The following is a 19,186-nucleotide window of genomic DNA, read 5'->3' as shown; positions in this document are numbered from 1 at the left end:
GCCACTGCTTCTATGTAAACAGCATATTCATCACATATTGCTTTTAAATATTAAGCAGTGTTATTGATTTTATAAAGCTGTGATAAAGCACTTTGAAGAAGAAATTTAAAAGATGATGTGCTGTTTATATTTTTCTTTTGGTTTAATGCATCTTTTAAATATGAAACAGAAAAGAATATTTGTACGGTTGACTTTTTCACTTTTGATCTTTATTTTGGTTTTCATTCATAAGTAGCCCCTCATTTTCTGACCTAGAATTTTTGGAGAATGAAAGTGGTGATTTTCCAAACAGGCCTGTATCCGAGTTCACGCCAAAAGTACTGTGAATTTGAACTCCACCCTCTGCCCCAGACACTCCTCAGCATAAAAGAAAAGCAAATCTGTCCCTTAATAAGATGAAACTGAGTTGGATAAACATTGGATTGGAATTGCTGGGTGTTCTCTGGAGTGGTCCCCCCCCCCCCCCCCCCCAGTTTTTTATAAAACATATAGCTTGTCCCATGAAAGATAAGACCAAGGGCAGTCTCGATTAGCTTGCATTAGCGTTTTCCATTCAGCTCTTCCCTTGAACCTACAGGTCAAAGGAGAACGTGTGCGTGACCTACATCCTTGAAAGCTGGGGCAGAGTATTATTTTCCTGTGGACAGTGAGGTCTGTCCTCTGATTGTCCTCTGAGGGAATTTGTTTCTCACATCCACAGAATTGACGACTGTTTTTGTGCGTCTCGGAAACTGGATGCAGTTGCCACTGAAGCGAAGTTCAAGCAGGACCTGGGTTTTCGGATGCTCAACTGTGGCCGAACGGATCTGGTTAAACAAGCCATATCCTTGCTGGGGCCGGATGGGATTAACAGCATGAGTGAACAGGTAACAAGATAGAAACGTGAAGAAGCAACTGTGAAATATGAGAGTTGGTCTGCTTATCACAGCAAATGATCCCCAGCATTGAGCTAAACATAGGCAGGACCTTAATGCTTGACCTGCGCTACTTTGCATTGAGGTAAAGCACCACCGCGTGAACGTCTGAGTTAAGCTTGGTCTTTTCGAGTTGTATTGATCCGTTGGTGCTGAGGTAACTCAGCATGAGGTGAAAGCATCCCCTTAAGTCTTCTTAACAGTGAACTGAGTCGGCTGAAGCCAGAAAGAGATCCCAAGAGAGCTTAGTGTTGATCTGGGTACCTAAAACAGCTTTAATGCCATGAATAGTGGTGTGGGGCAGGGTTTTGTGAGGTGAATGTCCTTCCTCTGAACACTGCCCTGGGGTCTGCTACACAATTCACATGAACCACCAAACCCCCGTCAGGAAATAGTTAATTGCTGGCACTCAATTGATTTGAGCCCAGTTAGAACTGACCTTCCAGACGTGAAAGTCTCTCTGTGATGTTTCTCTCCGTTAATCATTGTGGCCAACATCCACTGACTGAGGAGCCAGAATTTCCCTGGAGTTACATCTCCATGAGGCTGGTGGTTGTGTCTGGGGATAAACCTGCCCCCATGGCAGCAGTCTCTTGGACTGTGATGCTCACCGAGGTGTTTTCCCCTTCCCAGAGGGAAACAACAGCCATGGATACCACCATTTCCTTTTAAAATGGAGTTCCCCGAATTTTCTGGTGCCCCTGATGAAAGTGTCACTGCATGTTCTGAGGGCTGTGACATCCCCTTTGGCAAGAGGCAGGTGCTCGCCTGGGACAGGAGCTGGGTTGTAAGTGGGTTTAGGTGCTCTGAGATGAAAGCTGCTCTGGGAATGTGAGTTATGTTGCTGCTCGGTAGCTTCAGTCTGAGTCAATATTGTGGATTTGTTTGAGGAAAAACTTTAGAAGAGGGCAGTTCTCCCCAAAATAAAACCGTATCACACTGCTCATTCCAAGGTTCATAAATAACACTTTTAAAATTATTACTATTATAAGTTAGTCAGAGCCTGGAAACTTCTCACAGCATATTTCCTCTGTCCTCCAGGCTGAAACCTGGGAACACTCTGTCTTGATTCATCAAAGCACCGAATCATATGCTTAACTCTGAACACATGCTTACATCCTATTTGAGTGAAAGTTAAGCCTGTGCTTAAATGCTTCACTGGATCAAACAACCCACATCTTGTAGGATCCCACATCTTGCAGGACAGAGCCCCAAGTGATACAAGGCTGAAAGAAAAAGAGCCGGTTTTTATTTTGCCAAAGGCCAAATGCCCTTTGCGTTCATTGTACATGTTGTTGTCATGTTCCTCTGTGTGTGTCGAACAGTAATGATGGGCTCATTAAAAATCCATTCCTCCCACGTGCAAAGAAGGGGGCTGAGTGATGCTGCAGTGCAAGGCTGAGCTGCAGAGCAAGCCTGGGGGGCCGTGGAGGCAAAAGCAGCAGGGACAGCAGTGAAAGAGGAGGGGAGGTTAGAAACCTCATTAACTCTTCAACACCCTGATGCTGAAGCATAACATTTTGGGCCTCTTTTTAGTCAGTGGTAGGTCCCTCTTCAGCTTCAGTAGGGCCAAAATATCCCGTGTGGTCCCCAGGCAGGCCCTTTGCTCCGGGCATTGCTGTGGGGTTCTTCGCTGTGACTGCCCTTGTGCTGCGTCTTGCAGGGGAGAGCCCTGGCACGGGGTTTTCAAATTCTTTTCTTCAGATCTGATTAGACCCCGTGTGCTAAACATTTGATTTAATTATCAAATGACACCACTTACAGAAATTGAAATAATAGTTGAAGGAACATGTATTTAATTTTAAGCTGCTGTCCCATCCCTGTGTTTCAAGGTCCAAACACATTTTTTTCTAATTCATGTGATCCTGTTTGTTCCTGTAGTGTTTATTGACTGCCAAAGGAAATGTTTTGCTACTGACTGTATCTGAAGTACTTTCAAATTCTCTTTGCAAGTAACTTCAAGTCACCCAAGAACACTCCTAGCCTGGGGTGAAGTTGTTTTTTCTCACTAACGGCATAAGGCCCCAAATGCCTATTCCCTTGGTCTGCATCTCCAGAATATGCTACGGATTTGATCCTGCGAAATGATCAGTGTGTTTCCAGCAGGCTCAAAGTACCTTGCAGGGACAAACTTTAATTTTTATTTTCTCTACAAGAACAGCCCTTCCATACATAAGGACCCACTACCTTTAAGCCTGCATGGAAATAGCAAAAATGGGGTAGTTCAACAAAAAGAGGGATGCTGGACTATTGCTAGGAAGAGCGGTGTCATGGCTCCGTGTCTGGCCATGCTGGGCACTTCCAGTTTCTCTGAACATAAATTTCACTTCACGGCAGCACTCAGGTCGTGCAGCAAATGTGCTGTTGTCTGACAGTGAATTTACCAGGGGACCTCGAGGTAGGCTATAAACACGCATCAGTGGTAGCTGTGTGCTGGTGGTAGATTTACTGCAAAACAACTGGTGGCTGTTGATCAACACCCCCTACTGTATTTAATAAGCAGCTTTTTCTGTTACAATTTACGGTAGATTTAATGATTTTTTTTTTTCCATGGTGTTGTCTGGACTCATTACCACAGCCACAGTAGTACTTATCTTAAGGGAAACGGTGATCAGCCACAGCAGGTATTTCAGATTATTACAAATTGCATTGTGGTGGTTCGGTAGTGAAGGGTCACTTAATCTGCTTTTCCTCCAAACAGGGCTATGTTTTCCTAGAGGCAGCAATGTGCAACAGTGCTGTCTGGCATTTAATTTGAAATTAAGTCCTTGTTTGCTAGAGAGTGCTATACAAAGTCTTTACATTTCCAGCCCCTTATGGTATCTGCATTGAAAAAGCTGTGCCTGAATCTAACCTGCCTTCAGAGGAGCTTGGGATGTTTTTAAAGGCTCTTTCGGTAATCAGAAAGTTAGATTTTATGAAACTGTGAGCATAGAAAACTGAATAGAATTATTGTCTTTTTAAAATACCAGTGTAAATACAGTTGCTTTGATAAAAACACTTCTCTCATAAGGTGACAAAGATGCTCAGTTTAGTATATGAAGATGGAGGTGAGTCTGACAAGCCTAGTTTCATTCACCATGCTGAGGATGCCGAGGATAACATGAAAAAATAAACAGTTGACACAAGTGACAATGAAAATGGAGATTTTACAAAAATGCTTGGATTTTGCTAGTCTGAAGGGCATGTCTGTAACAGAGGTAATGGCTTTCATTAAATACATACTGTTAGTCCTGATGATATATACTTAAATAATTGTTTAAAACATTAAAGAGAGTTCTGTGTTAAATTTGTCAATTCCTTTGTTTTTCAACTCCAAAAAATGACTAGGGCATGACTCCACTGATGTATGCTTGTGTCAGGGGTGATGAGGCTATGGTGCAGATGCTGCTAGATGCTGGAGCAGATCTGAATGCTGAGGTGAGGACTTTTTGTTGGTTGTATCTTTGTTCTGTTACTTGTTTACAACTTAAACTAATCCCTGAAAGTGTAGCAGAGGGGAAATCCCAAGAATTAAAAAGAATATAAATTTGTCTTCTCCTGGATGACACCACTTGAAATGAATAGTGAAATCAAACTGCATTAGGTTAACATTGGCATACGCTGCGCAGAAGGAATCTAATCATCGGACTTACCCCACAGGTAATACTGATTTAGTTGTGTTTGCACACTGCAAATGAATACAGGCATTAGCACTAGCACAGAGCACAGCTCTAACGACATTGGAAGGACCCCCTGAATCTCAGCTGAGTTAAAATGAAGAGGGTAAAAGAAATACCTGTCTGATAACCTGCCAAAGCTTGAGCACTTATGTGCAGTGGGATGTTCCAGCTAAGCATCCTCAGCACACAAGTGCAATGTAGGTTCCACTGTTTTGTTCTACAAAGTGCCTTGGGCTAAAAACTGTTGGATGAAGAGCTTGAAGCTTCCAGAATATGAACGTCTCTTTGATGAATGCACATCACAAGCTTACACAATCTGTCCGCCAAGCAGATTGTGGTCTGACTCTGTGCAATGCAGGTATGTACATTTTTAAAGAGCCGTTTGAAAACCTTCGAAAGAATTATTTGTTAATGATTCCAGTTTCAATTTGTTGAGGTCATGAGTAAATTAAGCTGTCTGCTTCACTTATCTGTGTTCCATCTGTTCTGTTTGGACTTGAGTGAGCTGATAAATTAGAGTCACTGCTTTCAGCCAGACATTTTGCACTTTTAAAAAATCTAATTTAAAAGTAGAAATGGATGTCAACTGTAAGAAACTGATAGTCGTTACCATCTGATTGCTGTTCGGTGGCTTCTGTGAAATCAGCTGATGATTTCGGTTCCACTCTCACCTCTTCCCTCCCCAAATTCAAGCAAACCATCCTCAAGAGCTGGCAATAACTGAATACTTGAACTCTTGTTAGCACTGTTGATAGACAGACCAAAGACTGGATGGGCATGGAGCCTGATCTCTTCTTTATCCCTGCCTGTGGCTCAGAGGTGAGGTGGCATTATTTGGTTCCTAGGACAAGTTTTTATTAGGATCAGTCCTCCCGGTTTCTCCAGTAATCTTCCAGACTTGAACCAAATGCAAATTTAAAGAGTTTTGTCTTCCTGAAACTGCTGACATCTGAGAGAACAGCTCCAGTGAGGGATGTGAACCTCCCTGATTCGTTTCTGTAGAGTGTTTGCTCTAAAATCAAATGAAAACACTTTGAGACAAGAACTGTGAATAATTATGGTGTGCAATTATAAGATGATTTGTGCACACCACAACCAACTGTGCAAATTGGGCGATTATGGCAAAAAAAGGCAAATCAACCATGAACAAAAATAAATACTCTGTCAGGTGCCTGCATCATTTTCCCCCTTTCACTCTGCAAATTAGTTATATATATATGTTTCCAAAAGTAGCCTCAAATGCTGGGTGCCTCCCTTTTTGATTGCCCATCTTGAGCAAAAATGGACTCATTTCCAGATGTGCTGAGAAGCTGCAATTCACTCTGGAGTCAGTGGGACCTGTTGCTCCTCAGCAAGTCTCAACTGAGGCGTTAAAAGCCCAGTCAGCTCTAGGCCTTTTGCAAACACCGTGTTGACTGGAAAGAACTCTAGCCAAAAAAAAAGGAGCAAAGGAGTTAAAATGACTTCATTTTATTTGCCACTTGCCCTGGGCTGCCCCAAACAGTGGTGGGAATCCATGCTGGAAGAGAAGCTGGATGCGTTCACTGAACCGTGACCCTGCTCATCCTCACCCTCCGCTGCTCTTGCTCCCCAGCCTAAACCCCAAGGCTCAAGCTGCTCCATCCTCTTCCTTCTGAGCAATCCCAGAGCCAAAGAAGCCCCATGCCTCTGCACAGACATCGGCACACTTCTTCTGTTGGCACTCTGAGCTCTCTTTTTGGCAAATCTGGGAGATAACAGCCAGGTGCTGGTGCAGATCCGCTCCTGTGGCAAGCTGCAGGATCTGCACGGGCTCTTCAGATTTTTTGCCTCGTTCCCGTCCTTGGGACTGAGGGTCTGGTTGTGTGCTTCTAGCAAAACGCTGCATGTGGCGCTTGGAAATGTGAACTGCTAATGCAGCTGAGCATTTAATAACTGGCCCTGCTCCCCTACATGGACAAAAGTGATCCAGACAAGGTAGTGAAAGCACAGCTGCCTGATGAGACAGAGAGATGGTGCATCTTTTACTCTGATTTTAGTCCTCCTCTGAAGATCAATAATAAGATTTTGAATTTTAGTGTCACACTCCATCTGAGTGTGCAGTCTCGGATTGCAAACGTTCATTAGATTTTACCATCTCTGTGAACCTCATCAATATTAATATCCCTGTCTTTAAGACAGGGAAAGTGAAGCGAAGAGTGGTTATTCATCTTCCCCAATGTCTACATTAGAGGCATGAGGCACTAAGGCATAGAAAATGGAAGGAGCAATCTGAAAAATACCATTTTGTTTTCTAAGGATATAGTTTGCATCTCTTTTAACTGTCACCACCCTGCTTTTTTAACTCAACTGAGACAGGAGAAGGCAGTAAAAAGGAGTTTTCTTAAAACATTTCTGAAGTGCTGCTCTGCCCTGTCCCTTCTCGGCTGTTTTTTTTCCTCCGGTGGGCGAGGAGGAGCCTGGAAGCATGCCTGTGAACTCTAGGGTAGAGCTTGTGATGTGTATTTCATGATGGCAGTGACAAAAGTCATACTGATGTACGTGGGAAGAATTTCTTTGGGCCTGGAGCAGTCACAAGACTGGGGGCTGTTGATAGATGGTCTGGAGAAGTCAGTGCGAGCGGTCCTTAGCTTTAAGCGTCCTGATCCATCCTTGCTTCCCCAGTGTGTCCTGCTGTAACCAGCTGTGGATGTTTTGACCTTGTGCAAAAGTATCTGGTGGCCAGTGGTTTAGATGGAGCTACAGTAGTTGGTAAAAAGACTTCATTTGGTATGAACTCTATTCAAGCTGTCAAATCAGCATGAACAGTTTTAATATTGAGAAAATCTTTTCAGGAAAAAAATGAAGCAAATCATTTTATAAATACTTTTCCCAGGTTTTCTATTTCACTTACTCCCTCACGTGCCTGGCTTTCAGGCAGGTTGAATTTTATTACGTATAGCTCTTTAAAAAAATAACTCTAATTTGTTTGTAGGTTGTCAGTACTGCTCATAAATACCCATCCGTCCACCCTGAGACCCGCCATTGGACAGCTCTGACATTTGCTGTGTTGCATGGACATATTCCTGTAGTTCAGGTATTATTGTATTTCCCTACCTGCATCTCATTCTTTTGTTTCTCCTCTTCAGTTCTAATTACATCCATCTCAAACCAGTATCCTCTTGTCATACTCATATTGGTTACTTCTGCTTCTTCTAGAGTGTACTGATACATGGGAAACCTATTATATAGTGAATACGGTGTTCAAACCTTAACCAATATGAGGTTTAAATAGGACAATTTTAAAGCAAAGTTGCACCAAAGAAAGTCTGACAACTCCTTGTGCTCCTTCCTGACCACTTGTTTTATATGTTTGTTTATTCATTCATTACACTTTCTTACACTATAATATTCTAGCAAATACAAAACTGCTGCCTTGGCGGGGGAGAGGTGGACAACAGCCCTTGTGCAGCTCCAGAGGGGGAGAAGCACTCGCTCTCCTTACCCCATGGAGGTGTCGTGTGGGATATGCTGGTTCTGTGCTTTGGCATCTCAAAAGCTGAGAAGCTTTATTCTTTAAAACAGCTGTGCCTGTGGCACACTTACCGAAGAGCCAAAACTGTGAAGGCCTCAAGACAGAAATGGCCAAGAGAGGGCTGGAGCACGGGCTCCATCCTGCTCTTCTTGGCCACTTTTGTTTTCAGCATTGTTGTTATTTATGTGGAAGTGTGCCCGATGGAGATCAAAGCTTTTGGACTCATTGCTGCAATTGGGTTTAAGAATTGCCTGTCTTTTGGCCATGTCTTTATATAAAAGATAGATGGAATTGAAATCTGGTCCATTTTAGGATGGTGCTGGGCTTCTAGAAGACCATGAAGGAAGGGTGCTTGTTGGGCTAATTTTCAGTACTTCCATCTCCAGCACATTACTTCCTAACACTGACCTTACCCCATTTCCCATTCAGAAACACTGGGTTACGCTTTTTTGGCTCTGAAGTTGGACACTAGTGCTCCTGGTGTCTGGTAGCTTAAAATGAGTGAAAAAAGGAATCAATTTGCCTCTGTGAAACAATGGGCAGAATTTGCATGTCATTTGTCTCCATCGTACCTGGTTTGCGGATAACAAGAGGCATTAGACTCTCATTCGTCACTGTTCATGAACTCTGAAGACTCTGATACCCTCGGTTGCTCTAAACAGTTAATTTTCTTTCTAGCTGCTGCTGGATGCTGGAGCAAAGGTAGAAGGTTCCTTGGAGCATGGAGAGGAAAATTACTCTGAAACTCCTTTACAGTTGGCAGCAGCTGCTGGTAAGGACTTTCTCCTCCCACTGTAAAAAATGCTTCATTCGGGATCTGTGGTTTAGGTGAGGAAATACTGGATTTTAAAAGAAGTAAAACTGCATCTCTTGACTTGCAGGAAATTTTGAACTGGTCAGTTTGCTGCTGGAGCGAGGAGCTGACCCCATGATAGGAACAATGTACAGGAACGGCATTTCCATGACTCCACAAGGTGACATGAACTCTTTCAGTCAGGCTGCTGCACATGGACACAGGTAGAGTGGGAACGAGTCTAGTGGCCTCCTTCAAGTGCTTATTTCTTGCCTGGGCGTCTGGTTTGAGCAGATGAGTGAAAATTCTGCATGGACAATTGTACATGCTGCCAACTGAGCAGAGATGTAAGAATTCCTTGCTAGCATGTGAATTTAACCAGTTGGTGGTACAAAGCTGCTTTTGGATATCTAAAGGGGACTCCTCGTGGTGTGTTGCAATGCAGTGGTTGTTAAATGGCAGCTGATGTGACGGCAGAAAGGAATTCCAAAGACATTCCTTTTGAATTTCTTGGCAGATTTTTCAGGTTTGAGCAAATTGTGCCTGTACTGCTGCAGCCATAATTTTCGTTGAATAGAGTTTCTGCATCTGTGTTTACTGTAAAGTCCTGTGTGTCTTAATGTTGTATGTATGCTGCAAATTAAAAAAAAAACCAACGTAATGAAGTGAGCACCTGGCATGCATGATCTTGCAACGCTCAGGGGTTGACTGCAGTGTAATGGATTAGTATTATGATCTTCACGTTCCTACTTTTCTGATTGTAGCCATCCAGAGGAACATAGATACAGGTTAGAGACAGTATCTACCGTCTGTTTGCTTAGAGATGAGCTGCCAGTCTAACAACATGCTAACGGCATGTCAGGGCGGGTTCGCACAACGCTGCCCATCTGGACCCTGCGAGAGACCCCTGGGACAGAGAGGAGAGTTTGGTTATTGGAGTCTCACGTTCAGCCAGCGTGAGTGGGAAACGCGTGCCCAAGGAGGACCTGGGGTTCTCCTTGGCTTGGCTGATGGCTGTGCACGTGTCAGGCCCTGGCTCTTATGTTCCTACCTATACACTGCTCATGCACACTCCCTCCTCCTTCCCTCTCTGCCCTAAATTAGAATGGGACATGCCATGCCCCACTGCCACCCCACACTGGGGTATGAGCAGGTGCAGGGGGTGGTGGGATGGGGACCAGCCCGGTTACTCTTCTCACAGCTGCGAGACCGAGAGCTGCTCTGTTGAGATCAATGAGGTTACGCTGGTACAAACCTGAGGATGCCAAGTCTCTGAGTTTGGGTGTTGCTATTTGATGGTCCAACTACATCAATGGCTTTGCAGAGTAGTCCCAGATGTGCTCGAACCTGCCCTGACTGGCCTTGTTCAATGTCTAGCTGCTCCAGCTTTCCCAGACTGCTTTGAGTGTTAATCGAGTGGTGGTGCTTTCAGTAGATCCAGGCAGCTCCCCTCTCAAGTGGCCTCCATGGTGGAAGTCCTGAGAGCTTGTCCAGAGGCACCTCGGCCCTCCCTGATTGTGGGAAGAAGCTTTGAGTCACGGTTAGCTCATGGGTCTCTGTTCCCACAAGAGGCCGCCACTCGTGCGACATCTGTATGGTTCCTGTCACGACAGCAGCGTCTGGCAGACGTGGCCCAGACAGTGCAGGTGGGCGAGCGGGAGCTGTGCTTGCCTTGGGTCTGCTCTCAGCTGGTTCTGCCATCAATTGGAGTGATTTCCTGGATAGGTGTCCTAACTTGCCATGTCAACACAAGTACGCCGGGCACAATGAAAGCCCAGCCGCTGACTCTGCTCTCCCACCCTCTCTCCCTCATGCTCTGATCAACAGGAATGTCTTTCGTAAGCTGCTTGCTCAGCCAGAGAAGGAGAAGAGCGATATTCTGTCACTGGAGGAGATCCTGGCTGAGGGGACGGACTTGCCTGACTCGGCAGCAGCTCCGCTCTGTGCCAGCCGCAACAGCAAGGCCAAGCTGAAAGCCCTGAAGGAGGCCATGTACCACAGTGCCGAGCACGGTTACGTGGATGTGACCATTGACATACGGAGCATAGGTCAGTCCTGGTGCCCTCTCCTCTCCCTCCGGGGAGGGACCGCTGTACGAAATGCATCTCTTGATGGGCTGTTGCTTAAACCGACCACAGTTCTGCCTCCCTCAACTCTTGTGGAAGCAGGAGTTGGTGGGGGATCTGGCAGGTTCCTGGCCCATTTTGGCTCCACAGCGTACCCCATCAGGGGCCACTGGCACTTTTCCGCAGGACAGAGTGGTTTCCACCAGCATCCATCTTCACTGCTGCATGCCAGAGCATTAGCTGAGACTCTGGGGCAGTGTTTGGCTGCTGTGGGCCACCTCCAACAGCTCCTCCTTTGCGGTCTGCCATAAAGCAGTCCACAATTAAAACATCTTTATTTTCAGGGCTTTGTGAGCCTCTGATGGCAGGAGCAGGGAACTGGCTCCTTGGTGTGCCAGCTCTGCCAGCATGGGCCTTGAACATCATAGCAGCCAGCTGGGAAGCTGCGCCTGCCCGTGGGGAGCATGGTTGGATGGGGTAGAGGGGAATCTCTCTGGACTGTGTGTTTACAGTCCCCATTGATCTGCATCCAGAGAGAGAGACCGAGGTGCCTGGCATCCCTCTGCCTGGTGCGGTGCCTGGGGACATGGCACGGATCAGTCTGAGCGGTGGCTCGTGGGGTGGGAAGAGCAGGCAAAGACCTGGCAGCAAACAAGAGGAGAGCAACAGGGCTGCTCTCCAGGCGCTGGACGCTTGCTGAAATAGAAGGCAAAACCTTTTATAGCCAAACACCAGGCTTGCGTTTCCTCCCACTCCGTTCTGCAAGAGCAGAAACTAGGTCACATCCAGCCTAATGCCTTCAGAGGTACGTTAGCTCCATGTGCTTTCTCACTCAGTGCATGGGAGCATTCCCTTTAAGTTCCTGGAGAGCGGTTGTGCCACGACAAACTGCTTGAAAAGGCTGATCTGCTTAACTCACCCAGTGCTGTTTAGGGAAAATAGTAATAATCAGGAGAGAACATGGGGTAGCGCTTAAAGAGTTTTAATCTGAAGACCACCAGTTTGAGTCCAGGTGGGTAGTGACCAAAATCTTTTTTTTGCTACCATTTAATGGCTCTCCAGGGCCACATTGAGACAAATGAGGTAGTGTAAATCTAGTTTCCAAAAGGCTTTTGCATCACAGAGCACCACAGCAATTACCACAAATTGGCAGTCTCAGCAGAGCAGCTGAAAGCTAGATGAGCAGAGAGACCAGAGTCTTCTCTTCGCGTTTGGAGGAAAGCCTCTGTGCATTATGTCTGGGATGTCCTGGTAACCCCCAGCCTTCTCAATCGGGGATAAATAGGAATTTGATTTCTAGGGTTATTTGGCAGATATTGCTTAAAATCTTAACACGACTAAAGGTGAAAGTGCAGAAGGGCACATCCTTCTCTGAAGCTGGCAATGAGCTCTGTCCTCTGTCCGTAGGTGTTCCCTGGACGCTGCACACATGGCTGGAGTCCTTGCGCACGTCCTTCCAGCAGCACCGACGACCCCTCATCCAGTGCTTGCTAAAGGAATTCAAGTCCATTCAGGAAGAAGAGTACACAGAGGAGCTCATCACACAAGGCTTGCCTCTGATGTTTGAGATACTGAAAGCCAGCAAGGTAGGATATATTACACATTTTTAAAGAAATCAGCCTCATTCCCATCCCGTAAGACCCAAAGCTTGCAATATTGGTTTTGCAGCTGTCCTAAACCTTGTTCATACCGTAAAGGATTATTATTATTTGCATTATGTATCTCAGATTTTTTTCACTGTGAAAGCATGAGTTAAAAACACACAAGCTAATCACATCTCCTGCTAGAACAGCTTAATACTGATGCTGACAATAAGCTGGAGAGACAACAGAAACTGATGGTTGGTGGTGAAATTAAAGTCAAAAGGGTCACTGCAGCACAGCAAGAGATGTCGATAACCAAACCAACCCAAAGAGTAACTTTACCCAGCTTGTTTTACAGGACCATACAACAAAGCTAATATTCATGTTTGCTTTGGATTTCTTTAACCTCTCACATGACTTTCTCTTCCCTTCATGTGGGATTTGGACTCTTAAACTTGTGGGGAGACTGGTTTCTGCAAGCACACAACAGGATAATTTTTTAAAATCTTCTGTCTGAGTGTTTGTACTTGCAGCCTCACCACATTTATTCTTTCAGCTGACATTTTCTTAGCCAAACAAATCAGACTAACAAAACCTTTTGAGGGAGGTACCATTTGGTATGCAGGTATAGGGGGACAGTCATGGGGCACGCAAGGAGAGGAAAATGTCTTACCTAGTGAGGGCTGGATACTTCTTTTTAAAACCTGTTACAATCAACAGTCTCTTCTCTACTGGGTCCCTCTCACAGTCAGTCAGTGACTCCCATGTCCAGTCAACTTTACTGTCACCAGAAAATCATTTTAATGATAAAAAGCATCAGAAGGACCTGATTGCTGTTCTTTTTCTTGTGCACCACAACACATGTTGGTATGGTCTTCTAATTGCTTAACTGGGAGGTAAGGAACATTTCTCACCCAACTCTACATGTCATGGCAAGGAGCAAATAAATTTTAGCACCTGCAGCAATAACCAAAATAATGTGAAAAAAGAAGAGGTTCTGGTACTCAACACTAAAAGGTTCCAGACTTTTTGCCAAGCCTACGTGGATTTATTTCTTGTATCTTGCTGCAAAAGAGAGCTTGGACTACACTCCCAAGCAAATCCTGAACATTTGTTCCAGCAATTGTTCTGATTTTTGCTCCTATGAGCCTCTTCCCTTTGGGGTTAGTTTGTATCAGATGGGTATTTATGGAGAATATTTGACCTAGCTTTCAGGAAATCATTCCAAATCCTAGGATTTGTTGATTCCTTGTTCTCAACTCGCTTGGGTTTATGTATGTTCATCCAGAAACTACCGGCAAGGTGCTGTTTGTTTTGAAAGCTGATCAAAAGCTAATCGTATTGAAAACTTAATGGAGATTAAGTTTAGGCCTTGTAATCTAGGATGAGGGATGGCTTTAATTGCTCTTCTCCTGGGTGGCTGATGCCAAAGCCACTGATCATCGTTAGAATAAGTTATTTACATAGGATTATACCTTTGTGACATGGTAGGCTGGATTTTCCAGAACCTTTTTTAGGAGACACTGGAACAACTAAGACTGCTACCTTATGCTTTGGGTTCACTTAAAACCCAAAATGTGGAGGGGTGAAACAACTGAAATACCATAAAAACCCCTACACAACAACCAAGAAATCCATGCTGTTCTTCATTCCGGCCTCTGGGCCTAGGGGAGCTGCCTGTCTTCCCTTTTCATGAGCATGGATATTCACAAACACAAACACATACACTGCTTCATATTCTTAGGAAAGTAATGAATCATTCTGGGACACTGTAAGAGTTTACAAATTGTCTGCAAATGGCATGAATTATTGCAGCGGTCTTGTCCAAACGGCCTCTTACAAAGCTCTGCCAGACAGAAATGAGAACATACTCTATGCAGCCCTTTGGAAGGAATAATAATAAATTCATCTGTAGGGGAATAAGCCAATAAAAGTTCTCCCTGGTCACTCCGTAGAAGGAAGCCGAGGAAAGCTGAGATTCAAAGGATCTTCTGTTCCCCTTCCCTGGAAGGGCTGAGAGCAGAGGCTGTTCTTTATATATAGCCACAGAATGGAAATCTCCTTTAAGAGGTGCAGAAGGGCCATAACTGTGGTTCACATCCCTCTTTTTCCACAGCAAATTGTAAAGCTCTATATTTTGTAGCGCTGTGGGTAGAGGAGTTTGATTTGCTCACATGGACATCCTTTTCCCTGTGGGCTGGGAACTTCGAGAGAGATTATGGCTCTTGCTAAACATCACAGCCTGGCCCAGTACATTTCCTTAATGAGTTTTTCAGGGCAAAAAGAATAAAATAAAATAAACAACTAGGAAGCACAGGGCCACTTAGCATTTCTTTGCTGCTGTAAAACAAGTTGTCCCATTTGCTACATATTGTGATGCTCAGTATATTTTAATTGCATGGCAACTTGCACCTAATAGAAATGGCATTTTGCATTGCTATAAATAGTTCCAACTATCCCGTAGTCTCTGAACAATTTGCAGATATTAATGAGTTGAGACGTGGAAGATGATCTTATCCCCCCTTTACAAACAGGGAAACTGAGGTAATTAAACAGGCAAATTTTCAGCGCCTTATAGAGTTACAATCTTGACCTCAGAAGCTGTGACAACCTGGATAAGTCAGACAGCAATTTGTAATTTGAGTAATGTGGCCAGAGAGACTGTCCAAAAATTGCACAGAAGCATAGGGCAGGTCTCAGAGTGGGAAGCACGCCTTCTGTCCCCACCTTCTTCTTTGCACTGTCAGATGAAGTGTTCTTGCAGGTTCCCAGGCCATGCAAAGAGGCCAGAAACTACAAAAATGAAAATATTAAAGAAAAAATAACCAATACCTACAGGAGCACCATCAGATCTATGGTCCCTAGAGGGTCCAGATATGAGGGTTTAGTGGGAGATCTGCCACCAGCCAGCACTGATGCTAGTGTTCTCAGGGTGGCTCTCTGCTCCCATTCGTGTGCCGGGACACTGACAATAGAAATAAAAATAAAATTTGCAGAAATCCTGATCCTGGAACCCAGAGCAGCAACAAAAATCAGGCAAAACTGCTGAGCTCGAGTCCCTAGTTTTATTGCCTCTCTTCAAGCTGTGAAATAAGTGGGGAAGAACAGTGCATAGATTGCACATCGGTTGTTCGCTGCTGCACTAAAGCCCTGGAGGAAGACTTCCAAAAGCACAAATGAAGGTTCGAAACCCAGCTCCTGGTGGCTTCCAGTGGGACGGAGCGCTTTCATTTCCTTTCATGCCTTTAAATGACTTTATCAGCTGCACCGTTGAGATTTGGATGGAGAGCGGAGAAGTGCCAGTATTTCCATGCTGGTGAGGCCGAACTGTGAGAACAGGCAGGGAATCGCTCTGCGCTCGCTCCCTGCACAGTTCTTGCTGTCGTGCAGTGAGCTTGGGTCATTACCAAACCAAAGACCAGAGACAAGGTACTCCCGAGAAAGCAGTGTCAGTGGAAAGGACGTGGAGAGCTCGGTTTAAGGCACTTTGCTACGAACAAGCAAAACTCCAACCGGGAAAGCTCTGACACTAAAAATGTTGATGACATGGTGGTGGATTTGGGCCACCATCTGAGGGGGAAAGGCGCTGCCATTTTGCAGTGGATTGAATCTCTGTGGCAGACAAGCACGCAAACAGAGCCTGCTGGAAGTGGTTTGGACAGGGCTGCGTGAGACAAAAGCCGGAGAGGCACTTCTGGGAGCGAGTAGCCCTGAGCTAAACTTCAGCTGCGGCGTAGAGCAGAGTTGAGCCCCTCAAAGCTAAGATGACACTGGAGATCTTGTTAGAGAAGAAGGGTAGGAAGATGCAGCCAAACTTGTGCCTGTTGGAATCTGTGCTGGGCTCTTCATAGCCTGGGGAAACCCCCAAACTTCTCACTGGAAGCTCTCCTTTGCCTCCAGATGAGGCTGATGTTTGCTTTGCGTGAGCCTGGCTCTGAGCTGGATTGCTCTCCTGCCCCATGTCAGAGGACTGTATTTGCCTGAGGAATGGATGTGCTTGAGGGCTGGTCGTGGCTTGGAGATTGGGCCCCCCCAAACAGAGACTTTTAAAAGAGGTGCGTTGAGGTTGCACCCTGATCTGCGGGCTTGTAGTGCCCGAGGTGGGGCTTGCAGGTCAGCTCTTGTGTTTTTGCAGGGAGGTTCTCTTGAGGATAACGTGCTGAACATGTGGAATGCTTGTTTGTCCTCTGTCAACGAAAACCCTGGAGCTGTTTCAATTTTATCTTGACATTTCCACAACCTGAAAAGAAGGACACTCAAAACCATAACCTTGGAAGTTAAACACATCTGGCCTTTGGAGGAGGTTGGTTTTAGATTTCCACTTTGGAGCTCAGCGTGAGCTTGAATTGTCATTTAAATCACCCAGCTCCATCCATGAAGACGAGCCAGCACCGTTGCTGGTAGTACAAAGTTATGAGCCAGTTTCATCCATTGCTTTTTCTGCATACAGCAACTTACATCTGATTGTCCTTGGCTCAGTTCTTTGAAAAAAACACCACCTTTTCATTCCAAATAATCTCTCTTACAACTTTCTCCCTCCCCGCCATGGTATGGGCGGGTAGCTGCTATTTGCCATTACTTTGGATCATCTGTGGGCACTCACCGCTGAAACGCGTTAGTCCACATGTGCATTGAATGTGCTGAAGCGTTGCCTAAAGCTTCGCCTGACACTGGGAGTGCTTCATGCCAGGAAAACTTGGCTTAGGACTGCGAGTATTCCTGCTAGGGTATTGTCCAGGATGAAAGCAGCTTGAAAAGTCATGAGAGGTGTCCTTCATCACCATTCCTCACTTGCGTTCTGCAGCTTTTTCTGCATCCTTCCCATCGGTTGTCAGTGACAAGGTCATTTATTTTAAAATTTAGCCCATTAGTCAGGTGTTGATCACAGTGTGCAGCCAGGCTTGTGGAAAGATGCAGGAAACTACTTTGCAAAGATGTTTCCTCAGAATTTAAAATTCCTGCAGAGTTTCTCAACCCCTACAAATGCGCCTGTAGGCAGCTGAAGAAACCTGCAGGAGTGCACAGGCTCTTTTGGAAGGCTGAGCTTTTTGAATAACAGCCATCAGTCTAGTGTTGACAGTCATTGAGGACAAGTAACAATTCAAAATCATAAACAGTTTTTAAAATTCCAGAAGGATTCAGGTATGTGGGTATCTTGAGGAGCCTAGCCTATATAGTTTAAAAGCTGAAGTAGTCTTTCCAGCAGTAACTTAGCCACTTGGAACCCGAAATCTCTTAGAAAGTAAAGTTTGGGATTCTTTTTTAATATATCCTTTCAGAAATAGCAGCATGTAGCCTCTGTCACAGATGCAGTAACTACTGGAAAAAAAAGCCTCACGTCTCCAACAAACAGAAAGCAGCAGGAAAGGCTGAAACACCTGCACTTTTGCAGGAAAATGTTCGGAAGCTGAAGCTTGAGTTGGACACCCTGTTTCTTTATTGCTGTGTTCTTTCTGGATTTAATTCCTCTAAAACAAATGTCAGGACAGGTTCCTCAGAGAGTGTCAACAGACTCAACTCATGTGAGTCCAGGCCTACAGAGTCCCGGCATCGTGGTCAGCAAACATCAGCTTTACCCCAGGGTCTGCACATGCCCTAGAAAGTGGCACTGGAAGATGAAGGAGCTAAATGGGCTAAAATGAATATTTAAGACGGACTTGAGTCAAACTGTGTTTTGCTCTATGAAGTTGGACTACCCTGTCCTGCAGGAAGGACTTAGGGGAGAGGTGAACCCTGTAATATGCTCGGGCAGGCACTGGGTCATAATCAGCTCCTAGAGGAAAGCCCTTCCTTGGGAGAGTGCTGTGCATGTTTCTCTTGCCTTGGAAATGGATCAGGAAAGACCCCTCTGCGCTGGGTAAAATCATACTTCCTTGATAAACTGCTTTTCAACAGAAAAATTGAGGTTTTATTATAATGACAGGTTTCATTAGAAGAGTTGTTCTCCACATAATATTTTACCTTTGTTGAAAAAATTAACACCTGAAAATGCGATATTTTGGCTGATGACTGAAATACTTTAACTGAAGAAGCAAAATGAGACCTTTCCACAGAGGAGACAGACACACCAAAACCTGCACTAAAAATAACGCTGAAGACCTCCAGGATGCTGAAGTGCCCGCTTAGGGGTTCCATGGAGTGGCTCTTGCCCTTCTGTCTGTCACCTCATACCCTGCCTGTGCTCGGTGATTGGTCTTTTGGCTGGGACTTTGATTTCGTAAGGCACGTTTCACTGTTCTCAAGTAATTGCAGTGACCTGTAACGTTGCCCGTTGTCATTTGTAGTACTTCTGTGTCTAAACAGTTCAGAGTAACCAGGACGCAAGTTATCCACACATGTACGTCGTGCATTCTCCGTGTGAGGTGGGAACGCCAGGTACCGAGTGGCATGTTAAGAACAGACTGTTAACCCTCTCTTGTGTTTTCGTAGTGCAGATTCAGCTTCGCACTAACACAGGTTTGATTTTCTTCTTCCCTATCCTCTGTTTGCCTTCTAAAACGTTTCCCTGCCAGAGGCAGGAGCCGTTTCTTCATTTACAATAAATAAGTGCCATGGATGTGACACTTGCCCTTTTCTGGGCTCTCACCCAGGGATTAGACTGTGCCCGGGGATCTGAGCTTTTTACATACAATGCACAGCTGTGATATAAAGAGTCTTTTGAAAAGGGAGGCTTGG

General features: G+C 45.1%; 1 protein-coding gene across 1 annotated transcript in view; it reads left to right on the top strand.

Moving 5' to 3' along the window:
* The window catches only part of BTBD11 (BTB (POZ) domain containing 11), a gene marked incomplete at its 5' end in the record, with an annotated part of 75,197 nt that overhangs the window by 38,025 nt on the left and 17,986 nt on the right, over positions 1–19,186 (top strand). The window contains 7 exons of the mRNA XM_010155210.1: positions 701–866; positions 4,245–4,334; positions 7,530–7,631; positions 8,748–8,841; positions 8,951–9,086; positions 10,690–10,910; positions 12,336–12,514. Of these exons, the coding sequence (XP_010153512.1) occupies positions 701–866; positions 4,245–4,334; positions 7,530–7,631; positions 8,748–8,841; positions 8,951–9,086; positions 10,690–10,910; positions 12,336–12,514 (988 nt within the window). The remainder of the gene's footprint in view (positions 1–700; positions 867–4,244; positions 4,335–7,529; positions 7,632–8,747; positions 8,842–8,950; positions 9,087–10,689; positions 10,911–12,335; positions 12,515–19,186) is intronic.

Source organism: Eurypyga helias, unplaced genomic scaffold, assembly GCF_000690775.1.
Source record: "Eurypyga helias isolate BGI_N326 unplaced genomic scaffold, ASM69077v1 scaffold7037, whole genome shotgun sequence".
Classification (NCBI taxonomy): domain Eukaryota; kingdom Metazoa; phylum Chordata; class Aves; order Eurypygiformes; family Eurypygidae; genus Eurypyga; species Eurypyga helias.
Note: the sequence above shows the minus strand (reverse complement) of the source record. Positions and strands in the feature narration are given on the sequence as shown.